The 16,052-nt window shown below is 40.5% G+C and overlaps 1 protein-coding gene across 1 annotated transcript in view; it reads left to right on the forward strand.

The window, feature by feature from the left end:
* Nucleotides 1-16,052, forward strand: part of LOC120222614 (amyloid beta precursor protein binding family B member 1 interacting protein) — a 105,039-nt gene that overhangs the window by 66,495 nt on the left and 22,492 nt on the right. The window contains exons 8-10 of the mRNA XM_039220500.1: nt 5,940-6,026; nt 8,334-8,477; nt 12,752-12,862. Coding sequence (XP_039076431.1) covers nt 5,940-6,026; nt 8,334-8,477; nt 12,752-12,862 — 342 coding nt within the window. The remainder of the gene's footprint in view (nt 1-5,939; nt 6,027-8,333; nt 8,478-12,751; nt 12,863-16,052) is intronic.

Here is a 16,052-nt window from a genome sequence, read left to right on the forward strand (position 1 = left end):
GAGAAGAAGCATTTACAAGCTAGTGGAAAATAAAAGCAGTAACCAGCATTGTTTAGGAAGTGAGGTCCATGCAGAGGACAGATGCATACCATGGGGGCATGTTTGGCCGTGTGTCTGGAGGCATGGGGCTGGCAGCCAATGAAGTACAGCTAGGATACTATGGGCTGCTGAGAGGTGTTCAACACCATATTCTAAGCCCCAAGACAGAGTTGTCAGGGATCGAGTCCTGTTATAGCCTGGGCTGCCTTGGGGGTGATTTAAAGAAGGTAGGTTGATGGGCAGAAAAACTCAGGTTGAGGAAGGAGAGATGTCAGTTCTAGTCATTAACAATTGTGGCTGTTCTATAGTTGAGAAAGTCTCCCAAGGCTTCAAGTATCCCAGAAAATTAAGCAACTCTTCAAAGTGAAATAGTCTAAAGAAATTGTTTTATATTTGTATTTTGCATTTCAGGTAGGCCTGATGACTAGAAAAAGACAAAAAATGGATGGGGTGAGAGGCACTGTGGAATCCCATAGGGAATGGAGGATAGGCCTCTCAGAACGCCCACCCCCAATAGTTATGGGGCCTGGGGCAAGAGTAGACTGAAGGCCTATAGGCAATATATCTATATATTTAAAGTTCTAAGTCAAGTGAATAAACAGTTAAACGTGTTCTGTGTTCCTACCTATGTGCCTTCATAATGACCTAAAAGTTTGGCCTTAGTATTCTTAGATTTCTTTTAAGTTCTGTGCAAGAAGGTGGTGTCATGGAGGTGCTCATGGCCTGCTCCTAGACTTAGCCCTCCACCCACCCCATCTATCCTGTCCCACCCGGGCCTTGTGCACATGATGTGGACACTCCAGCCCAGAGAGTAGGCTTCATACAACTCATCACTCTCCTGCAGACAGCTGCCCCTTGACCACCCTCTGGCCTAGATGCACACACTCGCCATGCCATCTACCCTCTGGCGCTGGGTATAGGGCAGAGCCTCACGGCCATTTGGGCAGGGAATTCCAATGTCCTGAGTCTGTGGAGTATGGACTGAAATGTGGAGATCATTGGCTCCAGGTGGGCATATCCCTTTGGCCCCATAGACTTGTTATCCTGTTAGTGGGGGAGTGGCTGAGTGAGGGTCAAAGCAGGGACCCTTTAAAACATGGAGTCAAGGGGCACCTGAGTGACCCAGTCAGTTAAATGTTCGACTCTTGATTTTGTCTCAGGTTGTGATCTCACAGTTCATGAGTTTGAGCCCCGCTGTGAGCTGTGTGCTGTGAGCACAGAGCCTGCTTGAATTCTCTCTCCCTCTCTCTGTTCCTCCCCCACTTGTGCTCTCTCTCTCAAAATAAATAAATAAGCTTAAAAAAAAATAACGTGTAGAGTCAGGATAGAGAGGCCCCTCTTGCCAAAGTGGTACTGCTTCTTTTGGGTAAAGGAAGTTGGGACAGAAAAACCTTACTATCTAAGAGGAACTTTATTTAAAAAGCAGCTTCATTTCTCTGTGTGGTTGTCATTAGAAAGGTTCCTCTTCCCACTTGATTGGAATCACAGGTAGTCTGCTATTCCTCAGTAAGTGCCAGATGTTCAGTGGAAGTCAGCTGGTACCTGAAGAGTTTTGTTTCCCCAGGGTTATGCTGACACGTAGCCCCACTGTGCAAAGACCAGTGATGTTGCCTGAAACCAAAAGAGAGGTTTAGGGGCACCTGTGTGGCTCAGTCGGTTAAGCGTCCAACCCTTGATATCAGCTCAGGCCATGATGTTGCTATTGTGAGATCCAGCCCCGTGTTGGGCTCATCTCTGAACATGAAGCCTGCTTGGGATTTTCTCTCCCCCTCTGTCTCTCTGCCCCTCTTCTGCTTGCTCGCTCGCTCGCTCTCTCTCTCTCTCAAATGAATATTTTAAAAAATAAAAACTGAAGAGTGTCTCTGGTGGTAGAGAAGTCTCCGGTATTAACATTAGTCCTTCTTGCTAGGAACCCAAAGAATCTGTTTTTCAAAGAGGGTATTGGCAAAACAGTTAATATAAGGTTGCTTGCTTATTGAATTGCTTTTTATTTCTTTTAATAACATTTTATTTTTCTGACTTCAAAAATAATACAATGTATTATAAAGAAAAAAGTTGACAAATAGAAGAAATGAAATTTAAATTACCCATAATCCTCTACTCCAACAATAATCATTGTTGATAGTCTAGGCAGTTTTCATTCCCTTATTTGTTCTATTCCTTAACTGAAATTGGGTAGTGACTGTGGTTTGCTATTGGTTGTGCAAGTGAGGAACAGAGAGAGAAACACATCTTTGTGCTTCTCTTCAGGTGCAGAAGAGTGCCAGCCACTGGGGGGAACCTTACACCATGGTATCTTTCTGCCATTCCTTTCCAACTCTCTCTCCTGCCAAGGCTCATCCTTGACTGTCCTGGACCAGGCCGAGCAGCAGGAAAGTCTTCCAGTAATCACATTTATGGTCTCTTTTATGGCTTCCTATTTTAAAGGAAAGTCTACCCCAGACTTCAGTGCTCTAGATCCACTCACCAGCCTGTGTGGCCGTTTGTATCAGTCAGTGTTTGGTGCATATAAACAACCTCAGAATCCCAGTGGCTTACAGCCACAGACATTCCCTCCCTCCTGACTCTGCAGGTCCTCATCCTTGGCTCCAGAATGTGGGTCAGATGCAGGTAGTTCACTGGTTTCTTACTGTCCTCACACCAGCAGCCACCTGTGACACACACTTCCCACAGCGACCGGCTAGAGTGCAGGAGAGTAAGTGGAGACACACGACACAGCCTCTCAAATGCCCTGCTCTGAATTGATGCCCTCTCCCTTTCCCCCACACTCTGTTAGCCAAAACAAGTCATGTGGCTGACCCCAGCTGAAGTGGGGCAAGGACATTAGATCTGCCCATTGTAGGTGGGGGAGAAGCAGTGTCCAGGCACCCAGTGATGGGCCTTGAGTGGATTCTGACCCAGGCAAGAAGAGAAGGATCTGAAGTGAGGGTCTGGTCTTCATCAGGTTTGCTGTGTTTATCCCCAGCTGTAGCCAGACTGGTTTTTCACCAGTGGTTGGAAGACTCCCAGTGTTTAACTACCTCCATCCCTTTGTACGTGCTCTCCTCCCTGCCTTGAATATCTTCCTTATTCCTTTTCCCTCTCTGAATACTGAACATCTTTCAGGCCTAGTGCAAACTTTGACCTCCTCTGTAAAGTCTTCCTTGGCCATTTCAGTCTACAGTGATTTTTTTTCCCCTTCTGAAAACCTATAGACATGGCTCCTTTTGAATTTATACAGTGTCTCATGTAGCTCCCCATCTAAAGATCAGTCGCTATCTATTTATAGGTATCTTCTCAGTGGGACAGAAAAAGATTCTTAGGCACAGTGATGTTTTACATAGAGTACTCACGAATATTTGTTTCTGGACTGAGAACTGCTTGGTTTACTCTTTGTTCCAAGAAGGTGGTATTACAAAGTAATGTATTCTCTCCGTTTCTTTCCTCTACCAGCTGCCCTGAAATCTTGCATTTTCAGTTGTGAGAAAAGAGAGCAAGCTGTAACTGAAAGTCTCATTTCCTATTTTAAAGTTCTGTTATTATTCAGCTCAGATTGTCCACAGTTTCCATGTGAAACAGATAAGGAGTTAACTCCTGAGTCCCACTGCTTGCTACAGAGCAGCTCAAATTGAGTTAGCTGACCACACGACTGATGAGAAGTTCTGACCCAGGGCAGTGGGTCCATTCTAAGGACTAACCCTCCCTGAACTCCAGCTCAGATTTACTTCATGGGTTTTTTCCATTTTCTTTAAAACAAAAACACTGTAGGGGCCTCTTGGTAGCTCAGTCTGTTGAGCGTCTGACTCTTGATCTCAGCTCAGGTCATGATCTCACGGTTCATGAGTTCAAGCCCTGCATAGGACTCCATGCTGAAAGTGTGGAACCTGCTTGAGATTCTCTCTCTCTCTCTCTCTCTCTCTCTCTCCCCCCCCCCCGCTCCTTCCCCTGTCTCTCTCTAAATAAATAAATAAATAAATAAACTTAAAAAAATTTTTAAATACAGTGCTCTATTAGTCTCAGGTGGACAATATAGTGATACAACAATTCCATACATCACCCAGTGCTTCCCATGAAAAGTGCACTCCTTAATCCTCATCACTTATTTCCCCAATCCTCCCACCCACATCCCCTCTGGTAACCATCAGTTTGTTCTCTGTAGTTAAGAGTCTGTTTATTGATTTGTATCCCTCTTTTTTTTTTCTTTTGCTTGTTTGTTTTGTTTCTTAAATTCCACATGTGAGTGAAATCATATGGTATTTGTTTTTCTCTAACTGACTTATTTCACTTAGCATTTTAGTCTCTAGCTCCATCTCCGTTGTTGCAAACAGCAAGATTTCATTCCATTTTTATGGCTGAGTAATATTCCTCTGTGTGTGTGTGTGTGTGTGTGTGTGTGTGTTCTTTATCCATTTATCTATCTATGGACCCCAGGCTGCTTCCATAATTTGGTTCTTGTAAATAATGCTGCAATAAACATAGGGGTGCATGTATCCTTTTGAATTAGTGTTTTTGTACTTTTGGGGTAAATACCCAGTAGTGTGATTCCTGGATCATAGGTAGTTCTATTTTTAACTTTTTGAGGAAGCTCCATCCTGTTTTCCAAAATAATTGCACCAGTTTGCATTCCCACCAGCAGCACGTGAGTGTTCCTTTTTCTCCGTGTCCTCACCAACACTTGTTGTTTCTTGTGTTAATTTTAGCCATTCTGACAGATGTGAGGTGATATCTCATTGTAGTTTTAATTTGTATGTTTAATTTTCTGATAATGAGTGATGTTGAGCATCGTTTCCTGTGTCTTTTGGCCACCTGCAGTACACTCTTTTCTTCAAATTCATTGTAAATAAAAATCATGCAGGAAGTGTGTTGGAATGCAGATTTCCAGGCCCTGCCCCAGAGGCTCCAGGTCCATAGATGGGGATCCCAAGAACATACATTTTATTGAGCGTCAAGCTAATCTGGGGATCATGCTTGTAGGAACATTCTTATGACGTATTTAAAGATTTGTGTCTAAATTCAGGAGAGCCCTTAATTTAATCACTGTGCTCCAGAGGCATATGTTCTAGTTTTAGTACATTTTTTCATGCATTATTTTATAAAACTCTACATTTTCACATAAAGTCCTCAGTGTTTTAATCATGACACTGGTCACTCATAATAATCACTCTGTATATTGATACCTCACCTGCACTGGATATGTGAAGATTAACCCTTGGATACTCGTGATTTTTTGGAAACTTACTCATTTAACATTTAGTTTCAGCCCTCTCATTGATACTCAGTATTAACAAGATATGATACATAGATTAATACAAACCCCACTTAGAGACTGTGCACCCAGTCATGAATGCTTTAGAACCATGGTCTTCCCTGTCGTTGTGAGGCTAGTTCTCTTTCCAGAAATGTCCTTTCTGCTTCTGTCTGTCCTTAGAAGTTGCCAAGCGGCAAACTCTGTGCCACGGTTTTCAAACTGAATAGTTAGGACTTAATGTTTATAAAAATCTGGATTTCAAGTTTCTCTTCATCAGCCGGAATCTCTAGTCCATAGGCCCTTGGGAGGCTGCATGAAATCCACAAGCCACACCCAGGCTCTTCCAGCACATAGGGTCTCCCACCTTCTAGCATTTGACACCTGTTCCAGACAATTAACAATGAAATGTTGTCCTCTCCTTTGCTAGTGTTTTCTGTCTTATGTTTGCTTCCTCATTGATTGTGCACAAGGGGAAGAAGAGAAAGTTTTACCTCATTAGTCAGTACTTGGTAAACCTTCAGTAGGTGTTTGATTGACAGATACTATATGCTGTGGTCCCCACTTTTTTTTCCTATAGCTGCATCTTCTCTCTCCAGCAAACAGTGAGTCCCTTGCAGTAGCTAGCATGGCGACGAACCCTTAACTGATTCTGATCTTTTAATATTTTTTTTAGAATTTTTACTTGGATAACAAAGGAAAAAAAGAAGGGAAGGAAACAAGTGAGAAAATGAATGCTAAGAATAAGGAATCCTTACTTGAGGTAAGTGTAATTCTGCCGAGTAGAAGAAAAGAGAAAGATGTTAACTGTATCTATTTTTAAATTATTTGCTTCTTGGAACAATGGGATATTCTGAGACACACTGAAATTTTAACTTGGGGTTTTAAAATCAAATTATTACTAAATTATAGCTATTAAGATAATTAAACTGGTTCTTTGAGTCGTTTAAAAGTATGGCTTTAGACTATATTTTACTTTCATGAAGTTGGGTTAGTGATTCTCGACTAAAACACTTAGGAATCCACATAAAACCCGTCTCTTACCATTCCATGTTTTTCATTACTGAAGTCTCCCCAGAAGTCAGATATAAGGATTTCCAAACCTTCTTTACAGTGAATTCTAAGATGTTCTTTCAGTAGCCAGGTGTGGTAAGAAGTGTAAGCTTTGCGTTAGGAGACCTGACACAGGTCTGGGTCTGCCATTGAGGTTCGGGTGTTAAGGGGCAAGTCCAAGAACTTCAGTGCCCTGGATCATATTGAATTACAGCGATCCAGGGTGGTAGTGGAAGCACGGGGTCGTTTACTGTGCAGATGTTCTTGATTATCACTATAGGGGCGTGTTCCAGAAGCTCATTTGATGGTTGTTTTTTTTTTGTTTGTTTGTTTTTAACTCCTAGTGAGTTTTCACATAGTAACTATGCTAAAAATCAGGGCTCTATTCCCAGCACATAATGCAGATGAGTGCAGAGATCAAAGATCTGTGGGGGTGAAGAAAATCTGTGTAGGGCTCCAGCACAGGTTTCCTTCACCCTCAAAAATGGCTTGAGCTTTTCTTGTGTTAGTAGATTTGAGGCTTCTTCTGAAAACTCAGATGACCTGGTGAGCTCTGGGCCCCCATCCATTCATGCCTGGAGCCAGTTTGCTGACATTGACTAGCACCCTCTCTCTTATTCACCAAGATCCGGCCAGGCTCCCGCACAGGTCTCTCTCCCCACTACGTTCTCGCAGGCCTGTACCAGATGGAGCAGGCACCAGGACCTTCTGCCACTCCCAAGGTCCTGAAAAATGTTACAAATTCTGGCTTCTGGGACCAAGATCCAAATACCCAGTGGGTATTTCCCGCAGAGGCGCAACAGTGGGAAGGGGGACGTTCTCTGCATTTACCAGACTCCAGGTTGCATCAGGGAAGAGAAAACACCAGGTGTGCCCAGCAGCAAGGAGATTCAGGTTCTGAGTGTACCTAGCAGTGATGGTGACTGACAGACAGGGAAGGGGAGAGTGAAGTTTCCTAACACAGCCATTTGTTTTTAATCATCAGCTGTCCATAACTCAGGGACAGCTTGTGCCTTGATTTATACAATTGCCTGAATAGTTCTTGTTCTAGGACTTCAGCAGTGTATTAAAGGCTGGATGTTAAAGAAAATATGAAGCATATTATGCTATGAAAAATCAGCACTATCCTGCTTTTTAATTTGGGCCAAATATCTGATTGAAGAGCGATATGGGGGAGAATTTGAACAAAAATGTGTCCCAGCTCCGCTACATATATTTTTCCTGGCAGGGTACAAATGAAAAGTTATTCTACATTTATGTGATGGAATAGAAGGTGGTTGAGAGTTACAAAAACAGAAAGCCAAAAATAAGTTTGACTATTTGAACTGGAATAGAATGATAATGTACTTTTTACTTCATTGCTTTTAAAAGAAATTTACTAAGACTTCATTATATGCAAGTTTTGACATTTGAAAATCTATACGTAGAGAATTTGCTTTGTCCCTCTCCTTTTCCAATACCAGAGTACCAATAATTGCCTTCTTCATTCTTCAATAAGAAAACTATCCCAAGAGTAAGTTAACATACACATATTTATGTGGAGGATTATATATTCTAATTTTTCTGTTTACTAGCAGTAAAATAGCCATTTGTTTACTTATAGGAAAAGGAATACTTTTTCTATTTTCCAACTTATAATAACAGAAATAGCCTTTATTTAATGCTCACTTTTACAGTATACCAAGATTGTACTCATAACCTTTCTTATGAAGTTGGGCTATTATTACTCCATTTTTGCAAGTAAAGGAACTGAGACTTAGTGACTTGCCCATGGTCACAAACCTAAGTGGTGGAGAAGCCAGGAGGTCTAACTCAAGAGCTAAGATTCAACCACCATGATATCCTTGCCCTCTTTTGGCAGACGGTGTGCAGTGTAAGTGCATGCATTCAGACTTACAGACAAATGACTTTTCGCTGGCTTGGCTAAAAGGCTGGTTTGCCATAGTTTGTTTAAATGTGAACAGAAATTTGTGTTTTTTCTTTCATGTGTTCTCCATAATCGAAATCTCAATTTCAGGAAAGTTTCTGTGGAACATCCATCATTGTGCCAGAACTTGAAGGAGCTCTTTATTTGAAAGAAGATGGAAAGAAATCCTGGAAAAGGCGCTATTTTCTTTTACGGGCTTCTGGAATTTATTACGTACCCAAAGGAAAGACTAAGGTCAGAAAAAATAAAGCAGTTTATCAAAAAATCATTTTATGAAAATGAAACTGAAGAAATCCTCAGATGGCAATTTAAACATACTCCTTTACTCTGAGATTCGTGTTACTATAATGTTTACACAAATACATACTCTATTCTGACAGAATTAACAGAAGTCCTTTTGAATTTTTCCATAGCTTTTTCCTGAAGTTAGTAAAGGATTTTATCTATTTTGAAGTCAGGTTTCAAAAATTATAGCAGCAGCACTTTTCTAGAGAGTAGTTTGTTTCTTTACATACCTATTTCTGAGGACTTTTTCCACCTGTATTTACTCTTGTGTTCTGTAGTCTATATATAAACTTCTATCTGGAATCATAGAGGTATAAGTGTTGACAGATATACATGAAGATTGTAGCCCTTATTCTCTGAACATTTAAATTATTCTCTGAGTTATGCTATATGCTTTTCCCTGACTGTTTTAGGAGCGGATCTTAGCTCTCATTTAACTTCTATTTGGTGATTCAGGATTAATTATTGCCTCAGATCTACAAGCATATCATAAATTCTTCATCTCTGAAATGAATTTAGACTCTCATTCTGACCATTAGCTTTTCCTAAGACCTTTTTTTAGAGACTTGGGGCATTTCCATTTTTTGCTTACCATTAAAAAGCTTTAGGATACCTCTGTCCTCTATATCTGGGGTACGCTGAAGCATTTTGCCTTCACTGCTGAATCCAGGGCACCACCAAATGGCATATGTACAAACTGCAGGCATCTAATAAGACTTGACCCACATTCCCAAGCAGGTGAAGTCATGGGAAATATCCAGATCTGCCCTTCTAGTTAGAAGACTCTCTTATGTCTGTGGGAATGCAGGAGAGGCAATATGGGTAATGCTTGGTGGAGGGCAGCTAGTGGGCCTGCTTAGTGTCAATGTTAGAGAACTGATACCTTCCCATTTGTGCCACCTTCAGTCCAGCCCCACTCTGGGGATGTAACAGCTGATGCACAAATTATTTTGGAAGTGCTACGTCTTTGGCATTTACATGTAAATGAGATGTATAAGTAAACCTGTCACAACACATTTAGTGATAAAATTAGAAATGTTCACATTGGTTTTGGCATGATTACTTTCTCTCACTGCTACTATTAACCTTGGAATGGAAGGAGCCAGGAGTCAAGAGAAAGAATAAGAAGCAGAATTTTTGGAAATGAAGAGACAAAATTCTATTCACCTTTATTTTAATTTTTTAAAATTTTTTATTTTAGGGAAAGAGAGCCCAAGTGGGGGAGAGGGCTGGTGGGGGGAGGGAGGAGAGAGAGAGAGAGAGAGAGAAAGAGAGAATCTTAAGCAGGCTCCACGCTCACCACAGAGTCTGATACAGGGATCTATCTCATGACCCTGGGATCATGACCTGAGCCAAAATCAAAAGTCAGATGCTCAACCAACTGAGCCACCCAGGTACCCCAAAGTCTCTTTATTCATTCTTGACTTGATTTTCTACCAGACGATATAAGACACTCAACTGAAAAACTGTTAAGACCAAATAAATATACCAAACAAGAAATTAATTTTCTTTTGTACAAACAATATGCTAATTAAAATATAATGTGAAGTATTTCATGCATAGTAGAAACAAAAAATACAAAATACCTAACAATAAACTTAACAGGAAATGTTCAAGACCTATATGGCATAAAATATAAAATTTAATGAAGGAACTGAAATAGAACTGAATACATAGAAATGTACCATGTGGTTAGATGAAAAGATATGAATTCCCCCCAAACTTTCGTTTTTTTTAATTTTTTAATGTTTTACTTATTTTTGAGAGAGAGATAGAGACAGTGTGAGCAGGGGAGGGTCAGAGAGAGAGGGAGATACAGAATCCGAAGACAGGCTCCAGTCTCTGAGCTAGCTGTCAGCACAGAGCCAGATGTGGGGCTCGAACCCACAAACTGTGAGATCATGACCTGAGCTCAAGTCAGATGCTTAGCCAACTGAGCCACCCAGGCGCCCCCTCACCAAACTTTTTATATATTAAATCCCAAGAAAAATTTCAGTAAGATTTTTTGACTTGAAGTTCACAGACTGATTTTAAAATTCATCAGAAGAGGTACTGTTCCAAAAAAAAAAATGTGAAGAACATTGAGGCAGAACCCCTCCTCCTAACATTAGATAAAACTATAGTAGAGAAAACAGATGAACACTGAGATCTGATAATATAAGGAAAAGTAAAGTGAGCATTTTATAGCAATAGGGAAACAGTATGGTATTTAATAAATAGCATTGAAATAATTGCATCACCATTTGGAGAAAGTAGTTTCCTACCTCATATCATACTCCAAATTAAATCCTAGGCTGATTAAATCTATTTAGAAAAAAATGTTAAAAACCTTCTTTTATCTATATTTTCTTTTAAATTTTCTTCTAAAAAACATGGGTTAATATTTTCATAATTCAGAGTTGGGGAAACCTTCTTTAGCAAGACTAAAAGCTTAAAATTATAAAGGAGAAAATTGACAAATTTGACTGTATAGAATGTTGTTTAATTCTTTACAGCCAAGGATACCAAAGAAGTTGTTAAAGACTAGCTCTGGAGTCAAAGAGTACATACACTTCAGCATATATAACCAAATATGAATATCCATAAAGTATAAAGACCTCAACAAATCGATAAGAAAAAGATAAACCTACTCACAGAAAGATGGCAATGCTTATTAAGTGAAAATTTACAGAAAAAGAAATATCAGTAGCCAGTGAACAATTAAAAAGTTGCTCTGTCTTACTAGTAATCAGGGAAATGTAAATTAAAAAGTGAAATATTTCTTCCTATGGGATTGATAAAATTAACAATATTGTTAATATCCAAATTTCAGCAGGACTGAGTAAGAAAAGTGGGCACAGTCGTGCTCTAGAGGCGAGAATGTAGATCGGTACAGCCAAATTGGGGGACAATTTAACAACATCTACTCAAATATAAAGGGGAATACCCTTTGAAATGGCAGCTGCACATTTAGCAATCTGTCCCATGGAAATATTTGCTCATATGCACAGTATTTTTTGCAAGAGCAAAATATTGCAATAACCTCTAGTCATTTTGGGTAGGATGGCTCAATAAATCATTGCACCTGTTCAGTGAGATGCTGTGCAGCCATTACGTGACTGCGAGGTACCCATTCATATGTCTTGACATAGAAAGACCCCCTCTTAAGAAAATAACAAGTTCATAGGACAGTATAGTAAAATTTCATTCATATTTTTCAAATTGTGTATGTGTATGTATGTATGTATGTATGCCTGTACACACAAAAGTATATAAATGATCACCCAGAAGCATTTGGAAGGGTACTTCCAAACTATTAACAACGGTACTTCCAGAGAAGAGACTGGAATTAGAAAAAAGGAGTGTGGAGGAAGATTTTCTTTTTCTTATATATATGTCTAATACATTATTTTTAAAAATTATGATGAACATATTCTATTTTTTAATTAAAAAACACAAGACTTTGGAAAGCCAGAAGAAAATATCTTGCAAGAAAAAAACTGTGCAACCATATATAAAGGACTAATTGTGCACTAAGGTGTAGCAATCCTGCCCTCTATTATTTATTCACTAACCTGTGAAGGTAAAAAAAAAAAAAAAAACAGTAATAGAGCGAATTTATAACAGAAGTGTAACCAAATATGTAGATTAGAGGTTGCAGTCCTCACAACCCATATTATACATGGAGGAGAGGTTTCGGTTTCCATAGCAACACCACCAGCACTAATGAGAAAGCATGAAAGGAATCCTTTTTCTCTGGGAAAAGTGCATGAAGTATGTGCTAATTTACTGAGCATCAGATTTACCTTATTGTTCATCCTGAGAAGGACTTTTTCTTTTTTAATGTTCAATCATGAAATCCATCACTGACTTAGAATGGCAAAAGCTAAAATGAAATTTCTGACCAGATGGTCAGTCACCTTATCTTGACTGCATCAATAACAATGACTCAAGGTTAGGCAGTCAGCTCTGCGCCTGAGTCCACACGCAGGTGCTAGAACAGCAGTATAATCTTTTGCTCCATTTCTGGGTTTATAGAACACTGTTTCGTCCTGAGTGTGCTCATTTACCTCTTAAAATGCAGGCTTAATTTTAGAAGACTTATACTTGATAGAAGCTTAAATAAGTTACTGAAATTCAATATTTTTCTGCTAAAATGTAATCCTTAGTTGTGCCATCAAGGACGACCTTGAAAAATTAGCTGTCAACTCAGTGAAGGTGATTTTGTTTCCCTTCTCTTTCAGACATCTCGAGATCTGGCATGCTTTATACAGTTTGAAAATGTCAACATTTACTACGGGATTCAGTGTAAAATGAAATACAAAGCTCCTACTGACCACTGCTTTGTTTTAAAGGTATGTCATAAGTCCTTGGTTTAGATTTGTGAACAATTTGAGTTAATATTTCCTTTTAAGGAAAAAAATGTTAAATGCTCCATAATTAACCACAAGTGTATCATAGGAAACATGGAAGCATTTCTACCCTCAATTCCCTTTTCTGATTCTAAAACTTTAAAATGAATCTGTCCAGACTTCTTTGTCACTTATGAAAATGAAAGCTCTCCATTTTGAACAAATTTAATTTACAGTTTTTCAGCTCTTTATTGGGCTGTTATTCCGCTGTAGGGAGATTTTAGAAATTAGGAACTTGATAAGATTTCCTAGAAAATTATAGAAAATCCATAAAGTAGGAAAAGAAAACTTCTTCTAAAAATAACATTACTGAGTCTTGACACTTCTTAAGGTATATGTTATCAAAAGGCAATTATCAGGTATTTGGCAGGATTTACATTAGCACTGTATTTTGGAAGGTTGGGCAGAAATAACTGTTTTGTGCCATAAAGTTAACAACTGACTCCCTGAAATGGATTCAGGGAATTTATGTAGCTGTTTGTTGCCTCAGACACCATAAATTCCTCTCCCTTCTCAGCCCCTCAATCACATCTCACACCAGAGAGTGCTGATTATCTAATTCCATAGGAATGGCCCACCGCTATGTGCAGAATTTCTCCTTTCTGAGAGTCAGGGTCCTCATTTTCCATCCAGGGTGGAAGTCTGTGGGGCAGGTGTTAATAAGGCCAGGTTCCTGTAGGCCAGTCCCCCACGACCGCCCCCGCCCAGGAGGAACCGCATCATCACGCTTCTAGAAGTGTGTGCTGGCAGACTCCGTGTGTGTGCTTGTGTACTCCTTGGCAAAGCTGTCACCTCTCCTGAGGAGGTGGCTCAGAGTCTATACGTAGGTTTACATCGTTTCCACAAATGAAGGACAATACTTAACATTTACTTTTGTAGCAAACATATTCTTTGTCAAGGACCACATCATTGGAGATGATCATGTATTCACTCTGTCATTTCAGAGGTGCCCATGCTAGTGCGCTATTGTCACACATCTGTTACTCCAGGAGTTGGGAATCCCCTAGACCCAACCATTCCCCAACCCCTGAATGAACACAGGCAGCCTGGGCATGCATTCATCCATTTGTTCATTCATTCATTTACTCAATATTGATTGAGTGCCAGCTACCTGCTAGGCACTGCCCCAGGTGCTGTTCACAGAAGTGAACCAAACATACAGCAGTCTCTGTTCTCATGGAGTTTACATTTAGTGTGAGGGAAATGGCAATAAACCAAAGTGAAATGGGACATCAGGTAATGATAAGGCTCTGGGGAAATAAAAAGCAGGGTATGGACAAAGCGTGCCAGAATCAGGGCTTCTTTAAATGGGTTGATCAGGGAAAGAGTCTCTAAGGGAATGAGATTTAACAAAAGATGTAAGTAAAGTGATGGAGGAAGAATTACCCAGGGAAGAGCATTCCAGAAACAAGAATAGTAAGTGCAAAGGCCCTCAGGCAGAGGCCTATTTAGGTCATAAGAAAGAGAGAGGTGAAGAGAATGTCCTGCCTGCTTCAGATTCGTACATCTCCTTTTCTGTCCCTGGCATAGAAAAGGTAGTGAGAAAAATGACAAATACTTACGTGGCATCTATAATGCAATGCTTTAAGCATTTTACATAAATTAACGCTTGTGTTCTTCTTATCAACCTTTTGAGGTGAGAGCCATAATTCTCCCTCAAGTGTAGATGTGGAACCTGAGCACAGAGACTCCCCAAGCAGTAAGTGGCTGAACCAGGATAAGAAACAGGTGGTGCCTCAGAAGCCACTCTCGCAGATGCTGTTTGTCGGGACACAGAATCTTCTCTGCCATGCCCCATCCCTGCCACCAGCTGCCCTTGAACTCTGTCTTCCTTGTGTTCTTGCCAGAGCCCTGTGGCCTCTGTTTGGAATTCTGAGGCCCTGAGAAATGACCAGACAGGAGGCCCTTATTTCCACCTGCACATTCCATTGCACTTCATCTGAGAACCATTGCCCACCTCTCTGAAGCAGGGAGAAGGTTTTGAGAGAGGTTCCGAAATGCTGCTCAGTAACTGGCTGACTCAGACTCATGGTAGAAACACAAGTTCTAGGGTGCCTGGGTGGCTCAGTCAGTTAAGCATCCAACTGTCGATTTTGGCTCAGGTCATGATCTCACAGTGTGTGGATTCAGGCCCCATGTCAGACTCTGTCCTGACAGTGTAGAGCCTGCTTGGGATTCTCTCTCTCCCTCTTTTTGCCCCTCCCCGCTCCAAAAAAAAAAAAAAAAAAAAAAACATTAAAAAAAGAGAAATACAAGTTCTAGGGCCCTGGACCCACTGACTAAAAATGTTTAAGGATGGGGCCCAGGAATCTTTGCTTTCCATAAGCGCAGCCAATACTCAGAGTATTAGAATGTGTCCTAACTCTAAAACATCAACAGTCAGGCCTTAGCTGGAAACAAATTGAATCAGAGTTTTCAGCAGGGAGCAAAGGCCTAAACCCCAGGGCTGGGACCCCGAGACCAGAACACTGATGTCAAGTTGCTGGAGGCCGAGCCGGCACCAGCAGGTCCAGGGGTCCCTGAAGGATGGACGGTGTCGGCGAGTCAGAGAGTGAGAGAGCCCCGAGATTCTTTCTGATCACCAGGCAGGCATCTCTGTCCTGTCGGTTTTGGTGTCTTTATTTATAGGTTAAATGATAACATGACATCAGGAAAAGGAATTTTTACACTGGATAACTCTTTGTGATAAGATGCTTTGGAAAGTGTACAGAAGCAGGTTTTACAGAAATATTCTTGCAGAACTATTCCAATTATAGTGAGGTTAAGTAAATCTTATAACTAAAGATTTAGCAGGGTATTCTTAGTAAAAGACAGGATACATATTTGTTCTAAGTTAATAACGCTAAGGTTAGGTCATAGGTTAAGTGTATAGATGGGCTAAGAGTCATTCTGTCTGGCTCTCAAATGAATGTTTCTGAGTTGATTAATAAGTTGTTTGTGGAAACCTATTTGATGCTGAATGTGTGAACACCATGGAGGCCCTAAATGTGTCAGCCTTTTGTTTGTGGGTGATGCTTTAGCTACTCTTATCTGTCCTCATCCCAGCCACCTGTAAGGGAGGGTGTTTGCAGAAAGTAGGCTTTGGGGAAGGGACTGCCATACATCACCAATTAGGAGAAGGTGTAAGTATTAA

The sequence above is a fragment of the Hyaena hyaena genome, unplaced genomic scaffold (genome assembly GCF_003009895.1).
Source record: "Hyaena hyaena isolate Hyena2069 unplaced genomic scaffold, ASM300989v1 scaffold_896, whole genome shotgun sequence".
NCBI classification, from domain to species: domain Eukaryota; kingdom Metazoa; phylum Chordata; class Mammalia; order Carnivora; family Hyaenidae; genus Hyaena; species Hyaena hyaena.